This window comes from Xyrauchen texanus, chromosome 11 (assembly GCF_025860055.1).
Source record: "Xyrauchen texanus isolate HMW12.3.18 chromosome 11, RBS_HiC_50CHRs, whole genome shotgun sequence".
Classification (NCBI taxonomy): Eukaryota; Metazoa; Chordata; class Actinopteri; order Cypriniformes; family Catostomidae; genus Xyrauchen; species Xyrauchen texanus.
The window spans coordinates 14,803,636-14,826,961 of NC_068286.1; the positions used below are offsets into that span (position 1 = coordinate 14,803,636).

At 37.9% G+C, this 23,326-nt stretch overlaps 2 protein-coding genes across 2 annotated transcripts; one reads left to right on the forward strand and one right to left on the reverse strand.

Moving 5' to 3' along the window:
• Positions 1–11,583: 11,583 nt before the first annotated feature.
• LOC127651313 (C-type lectin lectoxin-Thr1-like) lies at positions 11,584–15,058 on the forward strand. Its single transcript, XM_052137095.1, has 6 exons — positions 11,584–11,623; positions 13,613–13,670; positions 13,969–14,111; positions 14,261–14,401; positions 14,616–14,730; positions 14,949–15,058. Exons 1-6 carry the CDS (start codon positions 11,621–11,623, stop codon positions 15,056–15,058), a joined length of 570 nt encoding a protein of 189 aa, XP_051993055.1. The 5' UTR covers positions 11,584–11,620.
• Positions 15,059–15,649: 591 nt separating this feature from the next.
• On the reverse strand, positions 15,650–22,025 carry LOC127651960 (uncharacterized). Its single transcript, XM_052138024.1, has 6 exons — positions 21,861–22,025; positions 20,585–21,577; positions 20,382–20,443; positions 17,827–18,349; positions 16,450–16,540; positions 15,650–16,354 (listed from the first exon to the last, which is right to left on the reverse strand). Exons 1-6 carry the CDS (start codon positions 21,879–21,881, stop codon positions 16,209–16,211), a joined length of 1,836 nt encoding a protein of 611 aa, XP_051993984.1. The 5' UTR covers positions 21,882–22,025; the 3' UTR covers positions 15,650–16,208.
• Positions 22,026–23,326: the final 1,301 nt, after the last annotated feature.

The following is a 23,326-nucleotide window of genomic DNA, read 5'->3' on the forward strand; positions in this document are numbered from 1 at the left end:
TATTATATAGAGACTTTGTCTGTTCCCCAAACTGCCAAAGACTAAAATCACACAGAATTTTTAATTTTTAATTAATTTATTTTTTAATTGTAAAAATTTTAAATAACAACAACAATAAAAAGTAAGATAACCATCATATACAGGTGAAACTCGAAAAATTAGAATATCGTGCAAAAGTTCATTAATTTCAGTAATTCAACTTAAAAGGTGAAACTAATATATTATATACACTCATTACAAGCAAAGTAAGATATTTCAAGCCTTTATTTGATATAATTTTAATGATTATGGCTTACAGCTTATGAAAACCCCAAATTCAGAATCTCAGAAAATTAGAATATTACATGAAATCATAAAAAAAAAAAGGATTTTAAATACAGAAATGTCGGTCCTCTGAAAAGTATAATCATGCATATGTACTCAGTACTTGGTTTGGGCCCCTTTTGCATTAATTACTGCCTCAATGCGGCGTGGCATGGATGCTATCAGCCTGTGGCACTGCTGAGGTGTTATGGAAGACCAAGATGCTTCAATAGCGGCCTTCAGCTCTTCTGCATTGTTTGGTCTCATGTCTCTCATCTTTCTCTTGGCAATGCCCCATAGATTCTCTATGGGGTTCAGGTCAGGCGAGTTTGCTGGCCAATCAAGCACAGTAATACCATGGTCATTGAACCAGGTTTTGGTACTTTTGGCAGTGTTGGCAGGTGCCAAGTCCTGCTGGAAAATGAAGTCAGCATCTCCATAAAGCTTGTCTGCTGAAGGAAGCATGAAGTGCTCTAAAATGTCCCGGTAGACGGCTGCGTTGACTCTGGACTTAATAAAGCACAGTGGACCAACACCAGCCGATGACATGGCTCCCCAAACCAACTCAGACTGTGGAAACTTCACACTGGACTTCAAGCATCTTGGATTGTGTGCCTCTCCATTCTTCCTCCAGACTCTGGGACCTTGGTTTCCAAATGAGATGCAAAATTTGCTCTCATCAGAAAAGAAGACTTTGGACCACTGAGCAACAGACCAGTTCTTTTTTCTTTAGCCCAGGTAAGACGTTTGACATTTGAAGCCCATGTCCAGGACCCGTCTGTGTGTGGTGGCTCTTGATGCAGTAACTCCAGCCTCAGTCCACTCCTTGTGAAGCTCCCCACACATTTGAATGGCCTTTTCCTGACAATCCTCTCCAGGCTACGGTCATCCCTGCTGCTTGTGCACCTTTTTCTTCCACACTTTTCCCTTCCACTTAACTTTCTATTAATGTGCTTTGATACAGCACTTTGAGAACATCCAACTTCTTTTGCAATTACCTTTTGAGGCTTTCCCTCCTTGTGGAGGGTGTCAATGATGGTTTTCTGCACAACTGTCAGGTCAGCAGTCTTCCCCATGATTGTGAATTCAACTGAACCAGACTGAGAGACCATTTAAAGGCTCAGGAACCCTTTGCAGGTGTTTAGCTGATTAGAGTGTGACACTTTGAGCCTACAATACTGAACCTTTTCACAATATTCTAATTTTCTGAGATTCTGAATTTGGGGTTTTCATAAGCTGTAAGCCATAATCATCAAAATTATATCAAATAAAGGCTTGAAATATCTTACTTTGCTTGTAATGAGTCTATATAATATATTAGTTTCACCTTTTAAGTTGAATTACTGAAATTAATGAACTTTTGCACGATATTCTAATTTTTCGAGTTTCACCTGTAAAGTTAGGGCTACTAAACATTTGATCACTTTTATTCAAACATTAATTATAAATGAAGTTATTACAGATCATAGTTTGGATTCACTCTGTTTGACTGAAACCAGGCTTAAACCAGATTCATATATTAGTTAAAATGTGTCTACTCCTCCATTTTATTGTTATAAACATGAGCTTCTCCACCTCCTTCCATGATTTGTTCTCTCTCCCTGGACTTCTGATCATCCACACCTGCAAACAATCACACAGTTAATCAAGGACTGCATATATACTCACCTTGTTCGTTCATTCATTGTCATGTCTCAACAAGGACTACTACTAACAGCACTGCTACTCTGCTGTGTTTTCTTACTCTTCCTTCAGTGAGTGTATTCTAATCTCTACATTATCCACATTTTTGATCAACATCCATGGACCAAAATCCAAACATCAACTATCCCCCCCCCCAACGGCCGCCATCACTCCCGGGACTTCTGCATCCTCTCCGGCAGCTTCTTCCGCTGTCTTTGGCCATGCCTCAGGTTCATTGGCCTCACCAGCGACCTACTCCGGATCGGTGGAGGAGTGCAATGGTTTCATTCTTCAATGTTCCCTTTCTATTGAGATGCAGCCTCATTGGTTTCCACAGAGCAGGCCAAAGTGGTGTTTATCATATCCCTTCTATCCAGACAGGCCATCCAATGGGCAACAACCATATGGGAGCAAGATGGACCTGTAACACGTTCCCTTGATGCATTCGTCTCCCACTTCAGTCACTATGCCACCACAAGGACTTAGAGCAAATTCGGAATTGGACATTCCAAATTGGGAGAAAAGGGGAGAAAATCCAAAACAAAAAAGGAGATGCATTCTGTCTCCTAGAGATGAACGTAATTTGGTGCAAAAAGTGCAAATCAATCCCAGAACAACAGCAAAGGACCTTGTGAATATGCTAGAGGAAACACATAGACAAGTATCTATAGCCACAGTAAAACAAGTCCTATATCAACATAACCTGAAAGGCTGCTTGGCAAGGAAGAAGCCACTGCTCAATAATCACCATTAAAAAAAAAGCCAGACTACAGTTTGCAAGTGTACATGGGGACAAAGATCTTACTTTTTGGAGAAATGTCCTCTGGTCTAATGAAACAACATTTTTACTGTTTGGCCTTAATGAACATCGTTATGAGGAAAAAGGGTGAGGCTTGCAAGACGAAGAACACCATCCCAACCTTGAAGCATGGGGTGGCAGCATCATGTTGTGGGGGTGCTGCAAGAGCATTGACCGAAAGATCTCGTGGTCAGAGTTGTGGAAAGCAGAGCCAGTTCCTTATTCGATCAGTCTACGATGATCCCCAGCCCAACCAACCTCTTCTCCTGGAGCCTGATAAACACCCCTGCATGCCCTCTGTGCCAAAAAGAGGGTCCCTGGAGCACATATTAATCTGATGCCTAAAGCCCTGGGAGAGGGACGTTATCAGTGGTGCCACAATCAGGTTCTAAGGGTCATTGCAGAAGCCATCAGCACAGGGATCTCCCTCAGCAGGCACCAGCAGCCAGCACAGTGCTCAATTGCATTTGTCAAGGCTGGAGAGAAACCACCACAGAGCAGAAACCCAGCAGGGGGACTTCTGTTAACAGCCCGGTACTGGCAGCTAAAGATTGACCTGGGAAGTTCCAGAAACCATCGCCACGACTACACTTAGGCCTCACATGGTCCTCCTTTCAGAATCATCAAGGCAGGTGGTCCTACTGGAATTGACTGTGCCCTGGGAAGACTGAATGGAAGAGGCGTTTAAACGGAAGAGGGCCAAGTACGAGGAATTGGCTGGTGAATGCCTTAGCAGTTAATGGAAGACCCGCTGCCTCCCCATCGAGGTTGGCTGCCGAGGGTTTAACGGCCAGTCGCTCTACAGGGCCCTCAAGCTCCTGGGAATAAGGGGACTGCACAACAAGAAAGCCATCAGGAACATCACGGATGCTGCTGAGAAGGCATCTAGATGGCTGTGGATCAAAAGGGGTGTACCTAGTCACAAGTCGGGGACTGATCACCCCTGGCTGGATCGCCTGGGCGAGGGTGTATGATGTTGAAAGACCCGAAACACCCGATGACTCCAGATTATATCACTGATGATGTGTCTAGGTTGCACCTGCAAGGTGTATGTTAAATCAATTAGTGAGAAGCTTGTGAAAGGCTACCCAAAATGTTTGACCCAAGTTAAACAATTTAAAGGAAATGCTACCAAATACTAACAAAGTGTATGTAAACTTCTGACCCACTGGGAGTGTGATGAAAGGATTAAAAGCTGAAATAAATCATTCTCTCTACTATTATTCTGACATTTCACATTCTTAAAATAAATTTGTGATTACTGTCTTAGGCCTAACTGGCCTAAGACAGTTAATGTTTTCTATGATTAAAAGTCAGGAATTTTTAAAATCTGAGTTTAAATGTGTTTGACTAAGGTGTATGTAAACTTCTCATATCAACTGTATTGTCAAATCTCAACAAGGAACACTACTGGCTTTTTTGCAGGGGATCCATGTGATGCCAGGCTAGAAGCAGACACGTGAGAAACTGGCTCTGTGCACTTTGCTAGTCTTTTTTTATTATTTTCATGTTTAATCAGGTGAGATTCGAGATTTACATACAGTATTTGCTCTTTGAGGTAAAAATGGCAAAGTAGTAAAAATCCTTAGACTCTGGAGACATTAAAAGATACTTACATGCTCTAGCTGAAACCTCTGGTGGCCCTGCGGGCCGGGGCTCAATTTGGAAGGCTCTTTGAGAGAAGAAATCCAGCATCAACTGTTCAACATCTCGGTGGTGCTGACAAAGGTTGTTGCTGACTTGGAGGATATTGCTGTAATACGTAAATCGATTATGGCGATGGAAACAAAATTCTCTAAGTTGGTCACAAGAGTGGCAGAAGTTGAAAGATGGATCGATTATCTGGAGTCATCGGAAAGGGAATTATCCGCTAACCCTTGTACATCCAAAAACGAACTTGGAATATATTGATCTCGAAAATAGGAATCGAAGGAACAATATATGGATTGTTGGAATTTCTGCACATGAAGAGGGCAGACATATGGTGAAATTACTCGACAAGCTCTTCCAGAGTCTGCTTGACATAACAGGCCATAAGCTGGAAATCAAGCGAGCTCACAGAGTCCCAGCTCATAGATTGGCTGAGGGAGATATGCCCCAATCGATTCTGGCCAAATTTCTTAGATCAACCGATAAAGATCCCATGTTGTGCCAGGCGAGGAGCAAAGGAAAGCTTTCTTGGAAGAATCATAATATTTTCTTGTGAAGATATTTTAATGACAAACTTTAACTTTGCGAATTTAACAAGAGAGAAACGCGATCGGTTCAAGGACTGTAAGAAACTCTTATCAAAGGAAGATCGCTTTTGCCCTGATGTTTCCGGCCAGACTGAGAATAGAAACGAAGGATGGTCGTAGGGTATTTCCGTGTCACAAGCAAGCACTGTCTTTTATAAAAACAATGGGCGAGTAAGCCATTTGAGGTTTTTCATGTAGCTCCAGCGTGGATTAACCCGCTGTACTTACCCAGGAAGCTGGGCACCATTTTTGTTTCTTTTTGCGTTGGTTCCACCTAGCGGCTGGAGTTTGTTTTGTGGAATGACTCCTTCAAAAAACTTTTGGATGGATGGATGATCGCTTTACACTGTACATGTTCCTGGCCAGATTGAGAATGGATACTAAGAATGACTTCAAAATATCCTCATGCCTACACAAAGGATGTCTTTTATAAAGTTCACGGACTGAGTAAGTCATGGTATATATATTTTTTTATGTAGCCTCTGAGTGAATTAGACACATCCAATCCACACTAGACCAATCGAGGAACCTTAAGCGTAAAAAAATATGATATAGTGTTTCTTCAAGAAATGCATCTTTCCCCGCAGTTTGTGAAGATGTGGGGTTGGCATGTTTTCTTTAGTGCTGGCTTAAGTAAGAGTGAGGGAGTCATTATATTGATAAATAAACCTCTACAATTCATATTTCTTAAACAGATTATAGATAAATCAAGAAGAGTCATTGTTTTAACAGAAATTCAGGGGCAAAGATTTTGGCTAATATTTACGCACCTAACGCTGATGATCAGGGCTTTTTTATAGATCTTGGCTTTATATTTTATCTTGATGTGATGTTGCAAGCCGCTGGAACCCCTCATGATATAATATTGGGAGGAGTTTTTAATCTGTTGATGGATTCAGTCATTGACCATAGTGTAGCAAAAGTCTGTAAGCCCACTAGAGCAACATTGACGCTTCACAGGATGTGTAAAAATCGTGGTCTTGCAGATATTTGGCGACTTTTGAACCCTTCTGGTAGAGACTATACATTTTTTTCATCAGTCTATATAAGTTATTCTAGAATAGATTAACATTTCATCTATTGTTGACTGCTCATTTGGAAACATCTTAGCCTCAGTTCACGCCCTAGTGAGTTTAGAGGTGTTGCCACATATGGAGAAAAATAAATCATATTTATAAAGCTATATACAAAGCTATATATAGCTTTGGAGGCACTTAAGGTGGTTCTTAGGGGTCGGATCATACACTATGCCTCATTCATCAAAAAATCCAAAGCACGAGAACTCATGGAGTTAGAAGGGAATATTAAAAGTGCAGAGGCAGAGCTGAAGAACAGAATGTCATCTGATGGCCTCTTGAATGACAATTGAAATACAGATATAATACTATTTTGTCATGGAAAGGGGAGTTTTGGTTATTCAGGGCAAGACAAAAGAGAAGCATTTGGCTAGATATATAAAGCAGAGAGAATCTTTTTCTACCATTAGTGAAATCTGCAGGGTGAAATTTTTACCTCTGCCATTGATATTAATAATGCCTTTAAAGAATTGTGGAACAATTAGAACTTCCTAAATTGACGACTGAGCAAAAAACTCTTCTGATTCTGAGATAACCTTGGAGGAGCTTGATGAGGTAATTAAGGCCCTGCCTACAGGCAAGAATTGGCTATACTTTTGTTAGAAGTTTATACAGAATCATTAAAGAACGGAAAGCTTCCACTAACCATGACACAAGCCTGGATCAGTCTGATCCTTAAAAACGACAAAGATCCAAGCAAGTGTATAAGTGTATTTTGGCTAGCCAGTTAATTAAAGTTATGACATCTCTTATACATATAGATCAGGTTGGGTTTATTCGGAGCCACAGCTCTTCAAATAACATTAGGCATTTCATCAATATCATGTGGTCAGTAGCAAATGATCAGACTCCAGTTGCTGCCATCTCACTTGACGCCAAAAAAGTGTTTGATATGGTAGAATGGGATTATCTTTTTAAGATTTTGGAAATTAATGGGTTTGGGAGTACTTTTATTGGATGGATTAAGTTACTTTATAGAGACCCTGTAGCAGCGGTACATTCAAATTAATTAATTTCAGATTATTTTACTCTGAATAGGGGCACTCGTCAGGGTTGGCCACTTTCCCCATTATAGTTCTGTCTTGCCCTGGAACCATTAGCAGTGGTGATAAGAAAGGAGGGTGATATTTTTGGTGGTGGGAGGTATGGCGCATAAGCTTTTGCTTTATGCAGATGATATTTTATTATTTGTCTCTGACCCTACTAGATATATGCCTTGCCTCCACAGAATTATTAATTCCTTCTCCAAGCTCTCAGGATACAAAGTCAATTGGTGTAAATCCAAAGCTTTAGCTCTGACAGCATAATGTCCAGTAACGGCCTTCCAGCCGGGTGCCTTCCAGTGGCCCAAACAGGGCATTAAGTATTGGGGAATTTTATTGACAGCAAATTTGTCTGATTTTGTTAGCATTCATTTTGATTTAAAAAAGATTTTCGAGCGATGTGGACAGATGGGCTTCATTACATTTATCGATGATTGGGAAGGTTAATGTTATTCAAATGTACTGTATTCCAAAATTCAACTACCTGCAACAATCTCTCCCTATAGATGTACCCCTCTCTTATTTCAAGCAATTTGATAACATAGGGAAGTCCTTTATTTGGAATGTTAAATGTCCCAGACTACATTTCAACAAATTACATAGGCCGGTTGACAAATGTGGTCTAGGCCTACCCAAGATTTAGTTTTAGTATTATGTGTTCGGTCTCTTGCATTTGGCTCATTGGTCACTTCCACCTGAATGAGTCCCTCTTTGTTTTTTTATTGAACAGGAATTCCTTGCCCCTATTTCGCCATTGCAAAGCATTTCTATCAAACTAACCAGAGAAGTTAAGTCACACCCCGTTATCTCACATTTGCACATGATTTGGACTAGAGTGGCCAGAGTATTAAATTAAGACATTTATTTAAATGTTGCCTCGAGAATATGGCTTAACCCAAAATTATGTTTCAACAAGTCCCCTGTCTGTTGGTCAGAGTGGATTGTGAGGGGGGTTGCTACACTCGGCGACCTGTATGAGAGTGGATTATTGAGATCTTTTGAGAATTTGGGTCATCATTTTGGGATTCCCAGATCTTAGTTTTATTGATATTTACAGCTGTGCCACACTGGGAGAGGTGATTACTGCTTTTGGGAAAGGTCATGAGGCATTAGTGTAGTACTCCCTTCTGATTCAGAGTCTGGGGGATTTAACTTCTATTCTAAAATTTTAATTTGGTATTGGAGGATGGAGTGTGGACTAAGATTGATGAAATGAAAAATGTTGAGTCTGCATCAAGAGATGCAATTTAAGATTATACAAAGATTTTATTGGACCCCCTCTAGATTATATAGGCTTGGCCTTAAAGACACATCCACCTGCTGGCGATGCTAATCGGTAGTTGGAGACACAACCCATGTATTTGGGGGATGTGTTAAGATCCAAGATTTTTAGTTAAAGGTTCAGAATTATTTGTGTGACATTCTGAGCACTCAAATTTTACTTTGACCCAGATTTAGCATTTTGGGCGATGGGGAAGTTATACATTCGGGGGACAAATTTATTAAAAATTGGGTTCTGACTGGTGTGATGATTGGCAGACAAATTATTTTAAGGGATTGGAAGTCAGACGGAGCGCCACCATTTCCAGTGTGGTGTGCGGAGCTGGGGAGGGTGGCGGCTTTTGAGAAGATGATAGATGGAATGCTGGGACTGGAGGACTTATTTTTCAGGAAGTGGGTTAGGTATTTGGCGGTTTTGGAGGCCTCTAGGGAAGTGATGAGGAGAGAGACATTTAGTTTAATTATCCATGTTTATTATATATATATATATATATATATTTTTTTTTTTTAATTATTATTTATTTATTTAATTTTTTTTATTGTTTACGTGTGTCTAATAGTTTATGTGACCAAAGGGGTGTTCTTTGGGGTAGGGTGGGGTTGGTGTTTGGGGAGGGATATTAATGAGTATTAAAAGTTGATTCATTGTGTGTATATGCTGTGTTTTTCTCTTATGTGTTTTTTTCTTTGAATCAATAAAAATGTTAATTGAAAAATAACTAATATTGGCATTATAGTCATGCTGTTTAGCCAGAAGGGTACTGGCCCCCAAATTGAGCATTTATTCTCCCTGGGTTGTTTTTCTCCATTAACCAACATCTTATGGAGTTTTTGTTCCTTGCCATGGTCACATTTGGCTTGCTCATTTGGGGGTTTAAAAACAAATATTAGTTACTTATTAAGGCACAATCTACATTTAAATTTTTGTCATATAGCACAATGATAAATAAGTGTAAAGATGTATGACAACAAGGAGGGAACGAAGACGTAGAGTTCTTCACAAGTAGGCTTTTAATGGCCACAGCACTGCTCACAAATCATATTTTCCTTCACAACCAAAACTTCACAATTAACATAAAACTTTTCTTATTCTCTGTACGCGGCAACTCTGGACTGACGCGTGTCACTCTTCCTTGTCTGGAGGTTCTGTGGCCGTTTTTATGCCGCTCTCCCCATGCCCACTGAAATTAGAGACAGGTGTTAGACATAATTTGGCTCAGGTGCAAGCGCCCTTACCGCTTTCTCCCCCGGAAGGGCGCTTGACCACACCGCCGCTGCCACAATAAGATTGTGGCAGGGTGGAGGGCGGGGCCGGGCCGTGATTCTGCACACCCGGGCAGCTGCCCAACTCTCTCTCGCTCTGTCGCACTGCCGTCTACAGTCGCCTTTATCCCTCTTGGACTTAATCAGCCTAATTAGGGGCCAAGTGTGCAGAATCATGGCCCGGCCACGCCCTCCTCCCTGCCACAAAAACATTATAGTCTTATTTTCTATTATAGCATAATTTCCTGTACAGCTGCTTTGAAACAACATCTGTTGTGAAAAGTGCTATAAAAATAAAACTGACTTGACTCTGCACAACAGCATACACTTTTAAAGATTTTCTCATCAAAATACAGTAAAGAACTAGCAGCAGGGTTGCCAGCATGTTACTGTAAAATTAACGGTGTCTTGCTTTTGCTGAAATGAACAGCTAGATACTGTTTTTATAGCTACAGTATACAACTGTAATTTAGTAGCATATAGCTGTCAAATTACTTACTATCTACTGTTGTTGAAATTAACAGCTATGTTCCCAGCATGCGCTGTGGCATAAAGAAATGACTTTGATTTTTTACTATTTACTGGTTTATTTTGATATTGGTTTTGTTGTAGTCTAAGTTATTTGTATTTTAATGTTCAGCTTTTACTTTTTTAAGTAAAATTATGTTTGTTAATTGTCACCATTGTATGCCGAGGGTTGATTTTTGTGTGTGTCTTGAGAACAACTAGAGTTATGCTGTAAATTCATCAAAAACGTTTTGTATCGATACTAATACTAATGTATCGATACTTCCGATACTAATGTGGTATCAAGAATATCGATCCTCACATAAAAATATAAATTCTGAAATTAAGAAAATATTGTGATCTTATTATTTAGATAACATGAATATTAATGCATCTCATACGTTTCGAAGTGGAAGATAATAATTATATTGGCAAATCAAGATAACAAAACAGCAACACTAATTAAATTAAAGAATTCTATTAAGTCTGAATAAAAACTTGTGTACATGTTTTTATTATTTATTTAAAATTTTTATTTTTTTATTTTTTTTTGTAGCCCCAATGCATTGCCAAAGCATACATACTTATTCAAGTGCAAAGGCTTATGTTTATTTCACCATTATAACCCACAATGCAGTGCTATATTGTTATTTTACTGTGTATGGGTTGTTTTTCATAAAAAATATACTGTTCAATCATGACAAAATTGTAGATTTAATATGTATATTGCTTCAAAGGTTGATTTATTTATTTGACTTATCATTAGACAGACAAGTGAAGACTGATGTGAGATGATAAAGAACAGAAGAGTTTTTCAGAAACATCATGAACACTAAGCGTGTTCCACAAACTAAAATAAAAATGGGGGTGGCTTTTCACCAAGATGATATCATGACTTTGAATGTTCATTTTCCCCTAATACCTTGCATAGAATAGCTATTTACTGTTAAACTAGTCACTTCACAGTGAGCCTGCTCTTGATCTCCCAGAATGCAACATTTTTAACAGCAAACTACTATTTTTAAGAATCACAGTAGATTGCTGTAGGTATTTGGCCATAAATTACAGCAATTTTTACAGTGATAGTTTGATTGCACGGGTTGTACATTAATGACTGCAGTTTACATAACAGATAATGTCTGACAAGAGTAAGAGTAAGATGTATAAGTGAATATAGGAATGTTGCTGTTGTAGCAGCACAATGTAAAATGACTGATAATGTCAAATGACGGCCCTGTTTGCATGAAGCAGTTTCCTGTGTGATGAAGTGTGATGTATAGTCTAATTTTCGAATATATGAAAATTAGATTGAGTGAAAGAAGGGGAGGAGTTGTGAAAATGGAATGGTATAAAATAAATGGTCGAAGTTGCGACAAACACATATGTCCCATTGAGAACAGACAGAAGACTTGAAGTGAAAGGTTTGCAATGGTAAGTCCTTGAACAATCATATTCCTTAAAACCAGTAAACTATAAAATACTTATTTTTCCATAACTGCACAACTTTTTAATAGGTAAATAATGACCTGGCATTTAGAAAAGTCTTTATTAATACCAAGAAACCTACAAATAATTGCAAAGTATATTTTTAATCAAGACCCTATTGCTTTTTTAATTGTTTTTTTTTTTTTATTGGACAGATGGGATCTTAACTCTTAGGCATTCTTTTTAAAAAGCCCATAGTCATTATGCAGTTAGCTTGTTGAAGTCCTAGAAGTTCTGAATTTTCCTTGTTTGTCTGAAATTAGATGGATGCTCCCAGGTCTTCAGTGTCAAAAATTGTTTAGTTATGCAAATTTAGCTTCTTTTAAACCAAGTGGTATTGTTGAAAAATCCATGGTCTGGTAGAAATAATTACTAAACTAATGACGAAAAATATACATGATCTAAATCAGGGGTCGGAACCCTATGGCTCTTTTGTTAAAAATCAAGAGGCTCACTGGGTCTCAACAAGGTTTGAAATCAACACCTGCCAAATGCGTATTTTTCATGCGGAGTATTTTGATGATGTACCAGCAACTGTGGAAGGCAACCTTTAAGACTTCTCGGCGTGATATATGACAAGAAATTAGACACAAAGACGCATGTTTGAGGAAAGGTGATTCTATTTTTAAGAACAGATGAAAGCAACTCCCCCGATGTGCGTCTGATTTGATATGTGTGCACAGTGAGCTCTGAGTGCAATGAAAGTGCTTCTCCAAAACACGCATATGCATAGGGTAGTGGGCCTCCTTTCCCAAAAACTATTGATCTTAGCTGTTAAGAGCATTTTCTACAAATGATTTTATGAATGTTTGTTATTTTTTATGTGTACCAGGGGGGTTATATAGCACCCGCCAACCGCAAAATGCAACGAAATTCAATCCAGTTTGCAGTGGCGGAGCTAGGGGGCCACCCCATTTTCCACCCCACTCAAAATTGCTGTTTTAGTTATTTTTTTGGTCAGTTTTTGGCACAATTAAGTTATTTAGAGGTGAAATGATCTTTGTACAAATGTACAAACTTAACATGTGCACACAACAAGGTCGGCAAACCTCTCCATCCCCGGTGTCATTGTATCCACATTGTTATCACTCCTTTTTCTGTTTCATTCAACTGAAAACAGTTTGCAAGTCTAATGTAATCTATGAGAATGCTGCACATGATCTCTGATCATCTCGTAAGGTGCTGTGACAGAGCAGTTCACTCTTACACATTATGAACGCAAGTCTGCAGTTTCAGTAACATATACACGTATCTTTGTATTAAAGAAACAAAGACGAATGTGATTCCATTATAAAGTAAATCAATACACATTCACCTTGAACCTAAAATGGTGTTCTATTTTTCTTTTTCTTTAGGCAGTGTTAACTGTTTTAACAAAACACAGTACAAACACATTTGATAAGAACACACATATGACAGCATTTTTTGGGAACTCAAGTGAATTTTGTAAGTTTATTTATTATGATGATTATTATAATTATTTTTACATTTATAATTGTCTTTAGTTCTTAATTTGCACCTGTTGCTGTGTACTGATACTTGCGTGATGGCAAATGGGGTCATTGGAGATGGTAAATGTTTGGATTTAGGGAGGTGATTATATAGAAGATTCTTTAATCTTTTTATTATGTTAATTGCTTTTTTCATTTAATTTAAAGTGCAATTTGAATTCAGAAATGTCTTTTGTTTAAGTTTTTCGTGTTTCAATAAATGTTTTTTTAATTTTTAAAGCAAAACGTAGTCTTTGAGTAGTCTATGGGCAATATAAACATTTTATTTTATTGAAAAACTATTTTTTGAAAATAGTAAATTATTACAAAATTGGCTCCTTAGTGAAAAAAGGTTCCCGACCCCTAATCTAAATAGATAGATTAGGAGTTTAAAAAAATTTGCAGTTAAAAATCAAGTTTCACTGACAATGTGTTCTTTTCACAGGGTAAATCGGGAATGATATTTTTGTTGATGACACTCTTTTTTGCAACAATAAAGAGAGGTAATTTTTATTTCATTTAGGCCTACTTTACTAAACAACAGTTGGTTCTTGAATTTGATTGGATAAGAGGTGATATATGAGTACTGAATTTTCTTAACAACACTTTAATGTTTTACTGTTTTTATCACAGGGTTGTCAGTCAAAGAAATTGTTTATGTGGATTACCATATAGTATTAGTACCAGAATAATTTCAATTTAAAGTCAAACTTTCAAAAGAAAAAGAAAAATTGTGCTCATCCAGTAAACAGTACATATTGTATAAAAGGACAAACTCAAAGGTACGATTCTGTACTTTAGATGATGCAGCACGCCATGCAAATGTCACAGCAGACTGTGATAGGCCTGAACGATGTGATGTGGATGGCTTTAATGACTGGTTGAAAGTGGGCAACGAATGTGTCAATTATTTCAACCAGAAGGACAACTTCTCTGATGCTGAGGTAGGCAATATGGGACAAAATGAGCATTATAGACTAAATGATTTCATTTTTGTTATCCAACAAATGATGATGTCTCCCGTTTAAGGAAAATGTATTATTTTTTCAAAGTATTGTGTAGTTATTCCATGTTCTTCCTGTTTTCTATTTAGCTCAACTGTAGAAAACAAGCCCCTGGTGGACACCTGGTGTCAGTGCATAGTGAAAAAGCAAACCATGAAATAAATTGCATTGTGAAGAATTTAAATAAAACAGACCTTCGCATTTGGCTTGGGGGCTATGAATTTTTTCAGGTAAAAGAGACATAAATCAGAGTAAGTTTAAATATAGGAATAGGAGAATACATCTTTTCGAGGTATCAAGATTTATGCATGTCTATTTTTTATGTTTTTATGACATTCAGTAGTGTTTGAACCATCATATTGCTTTTCCTAAAATGCCTCTCTCCACCCCAAACACCCAGCCTCTATTTCTTTACTTTTTTATATCTCTTTCCTACTCTCTCAGACTAGCAAGTTTAGTTGGACTGATGGTTCCAAATGGGACTTTGACATCTGGACACCTGGTGAGCCTAACAACATCTTCAGAAACAACGAGGATTGTGTGGAGATGAACTGGAAAGGTAAAGAGGGTTGGATAGAGGGAATCAGTTAACAGAAAAATGGTGGACCTAACAAAAACAATCGTTTTAACATTTGTATCAATATTGTATGTTCAAATCTGATATTATGTAATATTTGATGACAAGGTAAAGTGTAGTTAGTTTTTTATGTTGGGGTACAGCTTACAGACACAATACATAAAGTACATTCATCTCTGTCTTTCACTGTCATGTTTCAGACACCGGCAAGTGGAATGATGATTCTTGTGGGGTCAAGAAAAACTATGTGTGTGCCTTCAAGCGAAAATGCAAATCTAAGCTGCAGACCTATCTGGATACCATTGAATAATTGTTCATTTTTTTTTTTTTTTTTTTTGCATAAAGTGTTCTCCACTGCATCAACCAAAAAACTTAAAAAAATAAATAAAATTCTTCAAATTACTTTAAAATGATAATAAAAAAAACTTTGTCTTTCACTTCTACTCTTCATCTCACCATTTTTGTTTCTTGCACTTGTGACATAAATCTAAAAAATCTGTATGTGTGTGTGTGTGTGTGCATGGTGGGTCATAAAGACATAAACTACATGAGGATAATCATTAAAAATCATTAAATATTTACTTTCAACTTCAGAGGAATCCCTTTATGTAACTTTTATAACTAATAATAATCTGCCACAAGTCATCCTCAGGCCTTAATTAGAATTCTATTAGAAAGAACCGTTCCCTTTGAACCCAAAACTGAATTTAGACAACTAATAAGAAACCTAGTTAGATGGAGGAAAAACACATAAATACTTGATTTGTAAAATGTGTGAACTCTAAAGGCACGCAAAAGACAAGCAATTCTTTATTGCACATCACATCTAATGAACAACTATTAAAAAGTTATGAATCATTAGTTTTATTAACATTAATACATGTAACAGTTAAATGCATGACCTATGTAGTGTATATTGCTTAGTCAGCATAATCATATATCTATCTTTTATTATAAAAATAATTCTTAATGTGAATAAAAATTTAGGAGGCATAATAACCATTTTCTGTAAAGTATCCCTTTTTCTAAAACCAAAACTGTAATCTAATCTCACTAGAGTCTATAATTTCAGTTGGAAACCCTTTTTATTGGCAATAAATCTATCAAATCTATCACTAAAACAATCAAATTAAGGGTTCCTCATTTATAGATATTAACTTCATCTGGAAATAACGCATACAATCTACAAAGTGGAAAATGAAATATAATGCAATAGGCTATATATTAAAGTTGTATATATAAAAAATACTTGTAGTAAGCTACTCCTGTTGAAATCATTTGATTATATATAATATACAATTAATAAATAAAAAAATACCACACATTTAGTTATAACAGTGAATGATAGTGGTCTGACAATAAACTATGTGACATTTTACTGCTAAATAGATCTGCAATCCTGTACATGTCTCCCACTGTTTGTGACTTTGCTGACATGCACACTTCAGATAATGGAGCATTCATGGGGTCATTGGTAAAGTTTGAGCTGCTGGTGAATGCAGCGGAGGAGATGTGGAAAAAGGGAGTGGTGAGAAAGCCCCGACAGAGGATTCATTCAGGATAGGGGGGATCTTGTAGAATGTGGCATTTATCTTTTCTGTCTTTCCTAAGGGAAAGTGAATGAAGCGGATGTTAAAGACTTGCTGTATGTGGCCTATTTATTTGCTCACTTTAAGTACCCCACCGCATACCATTTCTCACCTTTTTTGTTCCTTTTGGGTGGTCGGTGTTGTCTCTTTTGACTTAAATGGATTCGACTCTTGAGGGTAGAGTTGTCCAACAATCCTAATGACTTCAAATGAGAGAGAAAGTGATTTCTGTATTATAATTTGTTCGACTTACTCATTACATTGAGTTAAAGGTGCACATCATTTTACATTTATGTTGCACTTGCCAATAAGGAAGTTGTCTTGGACTGATACTGAGACCTAGTGGCGGGAACGTTTCAGCACATGAAAGCAATTTTTTTAATTACTCATGCCATTTTACAATGCTCTAAAATGTAATTATTCCATGTATGAAATTGGCCAATAACAGAGGGTTATTTATTAGGAATTACCAAGATAAAGTTAAAAATATTCGGCTTTTTGATGTTAATCTTAAAACATACAGCGATATTTTAATCGGTTCAAAGCAGGAGCTGAAAACAAAATGTATTTTTCATTTTGGTACATTCTGAGCAAAAACTGTATTTTTAAGTTCCACAGCCTCCTTTCCAAATAGTAAACATTTAGTTAGAATAAAATGAAAGAACGGTTAATAACGTTCTTTTTAAAATGACAGCACTCTGCGCACTAAGGGGTGTGTGAAATACCAATTATAGTGTTGCCAGAATCTAGCAAGAGAAACAATCAACCTGGTCTGGAAAAAGCCCAAACCACTTGCCTCACCAAAATAGGTGAAAAATAAACATTTAAATGTTTTCTTGTGGGGTGGATTTATCAGCATAGAAATCATAACAGCATGAGGCTAATTAACAGTTAAGTATAATTTTAATGTCAGATCTGCTTCTAGGTCAAAACCCGGCAGCATCAAATCTGTATGAATGCATTATTTCTAAAAAATGATTCAATGGCGACATGGAAACAACTGAGAAATTAACTTTTTACCTCTGATAATATTTTACTTGTAACTGGATTAGCCGTGCATGTATATGTAGTAATTATACATAGTTGTTAAAAAGGTCTTCCACAACAGGCAATTAGGCAAAGAAATGTGTGATGCAGCCGTTTCCTTCAGGATCCAAGCACACGTTTCATTTTAATGGGCAACATGAAGTGGTGTAGTCCCAAAAATATACTGTGATGAACCCTTTGGTCTTTAGTCTCATGAAAAAAATATTGGGATGAAATGAACGGATTATAAATGGTTACCAGCATTTAAAAATAATGTTTTCACTCCGGAAAAATGTCAAATAACTTTGTTCCCATTTTCGGTTATGTTCGGCAAAAATGTTTTGTTTGTTTTTGGTTTTTGTTCCTTGAACCATTTTTGGTCCCTGATTCAAAGCAAGAAATAATTAAAAGTATCTCAGCAGTATTAACATAATCTTACCAGCTTAGAACAGACTGTACTCACCTTGACTGTTGAAAAGTCGAGAGAAACGTCCTCTAGCTTTCTTTCCAATAATTGAAAGTCATGTTTAGAAATCATGAACACTCCCTCCCCGTTATTAATGACATTAGAAGCGTTTGACTCACAGTCTAACCCAGATGTCCTTTGTTTTATCACATCATTTGTTAGCAGTGCTTTAGGAATAGCAAAAATGTTTGAATTTGGCTTCACTTGTCTTACATGCAAGTGTCTGTTCACTTTTGTTGCATAGTCCAGTTGAGTTTTATTAAGATTGTCTTGATCTGTGTCCAACTGGTTGTACTTTCTGTCCTTTGATTGGTCCTTCTCTGGTGTAAACTGAGTATTGTGAAGTTGAATATCTTTTTCTGGATGGAGAACATTATCTGCAGTCAATTGATTGCCAATGTCTGTCTGAGGTGGAGTGGTTTTGCTGGGTAGGTATTTCAGCCACTCTTCTCCCTGGAATATTTCATCCATTAAGTTGATTGGTTCAAGGTTGAGTTTGAAGTCTTTTAATGTGAATGTTCTGTTAAGAAATACAAGAAGAATTAGATTAAAGACTGTCAGGTATTGTAATCTCTAGATGTTGCATCTGATTAAAACCTTCATCGATTTCCTCCTAAATCAAGATGATCATTAGGAGCTTCCAAATGAGCATGTACCCTGAAATCGACCCCATACTGCTGAATTACTGACAAGCACCATCCGCCATCAGACATTTTGCATAATTTCAATCATGATTTCCTTTCCCCCGGTGCTACTGATAGCGTGTTGAGCAAGCAACCCACAAAACATGGCTTCTGGACTCAAGGGAACCAGTAAGTAATTGTTCACAGAACCAGTGGTTAGCGCAATTCAGAGGTTTCATTTGTTTCTCTAAAATAAAAGTTTTACTCCACTGACGGTTAGGTTTTAGGTTGAGGTTTCGTTTGGGGGTAGTGAATAAAATATGCATTCATGACAAAGGCTTTTTAATAAGTAAGTCTTTGGAACACTCCCAGCAGCTATTTTCCTGTGTAAACAAGCGGCATACAAGTGTAGCTTATATCTACTTGAATGGTTGGTCAAGTTTACGATCAAAGAAAATATTTCAAACACCAGTAAAATCTGACAACAATGGTATCATAAATTGTGCTTCTTTACCTCAAATTAAACTAAAAATGTAATTTCCTCTGCTTATATAGCAAATGTGCATTTTGATTGACAGGCGATGTCTGCATCTGAAAGCTGGTTTTTTTACCTGTGAGGCAGGACAACCTTATCTACAATCATTGAACACTGGCCGTTCCAATTTATCCCATACATTTTAATAGAAGTGGTTTATCTCTTCTATATAATCTCTGACTCATGATAACTGTATTAAATCATTTACAACTATAAATACAACTAGCATTTGGTGCCACTCTTTGGACATTTCACCCAGAAACTGAAGCTCACATGTGACCATAAGTTCAACAACATGTCCAGCTTTGGCCACGGGAGGGCAGTGATTAAAATTGTAGGTAAGCACAGACTGATTTCAGCAGCAAAACATTTGGCCACTGAATTTTCAAGCTGTGCCTGGTTTTGAAGGCTGTGTGCTCCAGAGGTCACATTTGTCAGCTGCAAATGTCAACATAAAAGTTAATAATTCCTCTGAAAATATTACGCTCATTTACCTGAACATGTTGTGATGCAATTAATGTTAATCCTAGGGGCATAGCAATCATTTAAGACAGACAGAATGTTTAGCGCAAGACGAAAATAAATATATAAGACATATATTTTTAGGGCTATTAATCAATAAAAAAATTTAATCTAATGAATTATGTGACTGACCAATGAATTTTAACTGTTGCATTTACACATTTAGACATTTTCTGTATGAAAGACACAGCGTAAATACATATGACCCATGAAAAATTCCAAGGGTCCTCACAGTTGAGATGGCCTTTGACAGTGTCTGATGACATGGCAGCCGAGATTCAGCCTAACTAGGCTACAGCCTTCCAATTTAGAAGCACAGATTTTGTGTGATCAGTAATAGTAATCAATGGGCAACCTGGCAAATGTGAAACTCCAGAAATGATCAAAGGCTAAGTATTTCTTTGATAATCCTCTTTCAGAACTTTAACATGCACTTAAAGAGGTCTTCCTTGTTTCCCTTGTTCAGATCATGTAAAAGGACATTCTTGCACCTGTTTTGGTAAAGGGTAGTGCTATTAGCTATCTTAGTAGTGGAATGCATGTTTATTTTATGCCATCGTTTCATTGAAAGGAATGTCACAGAACTAGAAATGAGACGAGAGAAAAAAGCAAGCTCTGCGCTATTAATAGGTAGACTGGAAAATGCTGCAAAAAGGAAATGCTGTAGTTTTTGTGAAACTATAGGCGCAGATAAACAGGTTTCAAAAGGAAAAAGGTAAAATTGCACAAACGTACATACACACTAGCATTTAAATCTTTTCTGATATATCATCTGAAATGCTTAAGCACTTTGTTTTGTCAATACTAAATCTCTGTATAAAACCTACTGAACAATGTGCTTAAATGAAACAAGTTATATGTACATAGCCCACCTTTCCAAGCAAACATACTTCTGCTTTTTCGGGGGTAGTGGTGGTGGACTCATGGAACTTAACTGCATGGTGATTCATTGTGATGTACATATGAAAAACAAGCAAAAGGATAAATTAGATTAAGATATTTAAAGTTAACATGTCATTTAGAAGTATGAGGAAGACTAGAAATGAATTAAGGTCACAAAAGTAAGTATACAAACAGTTTGTTCCTCTTCCTCCCCACTGTCGCTGCTCCTCTTGCTGCCAGTGTGCTCATTCTGTTTTTCCTTTAGTCTTCCCATCAGTTTTTGGGTAAGATTCTTTATTTTCTTTCCCTTCTTTTGCATTTTAGAGACTGAGTTTTCATGTGCCATCACCCCAGTGCTCCCTTCCATGCACAAATCCTCACAAACCAAAATATGTTTTGCTTTGCCTAATTTCCTGGAGTTGTTCATTGACAAGTCTCCACTATCTTCATTTTCCTGTTGGTGTGAAATACATGGAGCTGAAATTGGTCTTTCTTCCTTGGGCTTGTGGGCAACTGGTTCAGAAGCAGACCTCGTTGTCTTGCTTGTAATGTTCACAGGAGTTTGATGAGTTACACCATTGCCTCTACCACAGACCCGTTTTGGGGGACAAACACAAGCCTCTTCTGGTAGTGCATCCTTAGCCTCCGTCTGTGACAAGTCATCTCTTTTAGAGGACATTGAGAGTTGAGATGGGAACTTGCATGATTGTTGACAAGGTGCAAGAAATACTGCCGCTCCAGCCATGTCCTCATCCATACCAAGCTCTTTATTGTCAATCAAAGGGTTACCTTCTTTTGGCCACTGACTTCTTTTCGGTTCATCCCCCTGTGTTCCTTGAGACAAAGGGTTTGGGAGAAACGTCCTTCTCTCCCATTTGCGAACCACATCTGTAGAGCCTCTGAACCCTTCAACAGCTTTATTGACTTGTTCGGTTTCAGAACTAGTTAGTCGTTCCTCATCACCATCTGGTCTTACAGAGCAATCCGAATAATTGCCGTCTTCATTTGTGTGTTCACAGTCCAACTCCAGAGAATAGTAAAAAACACTTTTGCTGGCTGTGTCTTCGTGTGCATGTGATTGTACATTATGTCTTTTTAGATGGTGTACATATTCATCTGTACTCAGTTTCAGAAGCCTGGCCTGCAGTTGTGAAATATCAGTCTGCTGGATACCCCTCTCTTCAATCTGCATAAAAGGAGACTGTGTTTTAATTTCCTCTAGATCTTATTGGTTGTCATTATTGTCTCTTGTAATTTCAGTCATTGATTAGCCATATGTATTGTGTACACTTTACAATTACTATACTATACTAAGAACTAGAGGCAACAGACCATATTTGCTAATGTTTCGATCTAACGCCATAATCTTCTATATCAAACAGCATAATATAATAGATATCTTTATTTCCGCTCCTTTCATTTTTTTCTTCTTCAAGCAATACACAGTATCTAGTATTTATTTGTCATACCTCTGCTGTTTGTCTCTCCATAGTCTCTCGTTTTCATTCATTCTTTTCTAATCCAACATTCTGTTGCTTCTTCTCTTTGTAGTGTGCTAAACTTTGTGTTGTCCTCAATCTCTTCAACCCAGAGTCTACAGCACGTTTTAGTTGTGCAACTTGTGTGAAATGCCTTGTCTCTTTTAACTCCTCCACCTCTCTGTCACTGCCTTCTTTCTCTCTTGAAAGTTTTTTTTCTTACCATTTATAGTCTAACCTTCCCTCTCTGGAATGCCAAAACAGTTTTTTTTAATCGTCAGACCCATCTCTTTCCTTAACATATGAGAGTAATTGCAGCAATACCATCCTTGTTTTTCATGTCCTTTGTGTACCATATTAAATCTCTTTGATTGACAGAATTGTGTAGCACTTTGGCCAGCATTTGACATATTTAAATGTAAATTTTAAATAAATGTAAATTAATTGTTTGTTTGGCTACTATGAAATATCAAAATAATTCAAGTCTACTGCTAATGATTTTAATGAGATTTTACATTTTAATTGTACAAACAATTTATGGGGAGAGCTGGACAGATAGACACACATTGGATCAGACACACTGACGTGCAAAGAATGGGGGCTACAGGGGCACAATCCCCTGTCAATTTCATTCACAAATCTAAAGGTGCCCTTTTGGTCGAGGGGAGATTTAAGCGGAGGTGTCTTTAAGAGCGTGCACTACAGCAGAATCCCTCACTGACAGGTTGAAGCGGACACACAACACTGCCACCCAGGGAGGCGCGGCTGTCGTCCACTAGAGGGTGGAGGAGTGGCCAAGGACCAAGCTATGGCGTATCGGAGAACCGGTGAGTAAGTGTTTCTTTTTTCTTTCTCTCTCTCTCCTCTCCTCTCTCTCTCCCACTGCCTCTCCGCATTGGCCTTTTCCCTATCTTTTAAATTTTACAGTTTTTTTTGTTGGGGGGGTACTGCACTATTACAGAGAGTACCCCCCTACTGTCCGCCCAGTATGAGGTCCTGCTGATTTGGAGTCGATTCGGCAAAGCAAGGTAAACCTGTTTGCTTCCTAGTAATTCTCCATGGTATTCCCTCAAGGGAGCCCCCCTCGGGACAGACGTGCTGGCACACAACTAGCCCTGAGGGCTGCGCAAATATGCATTCCCCCAGTGAGCCTTCTTGCACAGAACCTGTGTAAAGTCAGGGAGGACAAGGAACAAGGCCCATACTGGCCCACCTAGATTTGGTTCTCAGACCTCATGCTCCTCGTGACAGCACCTCCCTGGCAGAATCCCCTGAGGAAGGACCTTCTTTCTCAGGGATGGGGCACAATATGGTAGCTGCGCCCAGACCTCTGGAACCTCCACGTCTGGCCCTTGGACGGGACGTGGAAGATCTAAGTGGCCTACCACTAACAGTTGTAGACATGATCTCTCAAGCCAGAGCTCCCTCTACCAGGCAGCTTCATGCCCTGAAGTGGC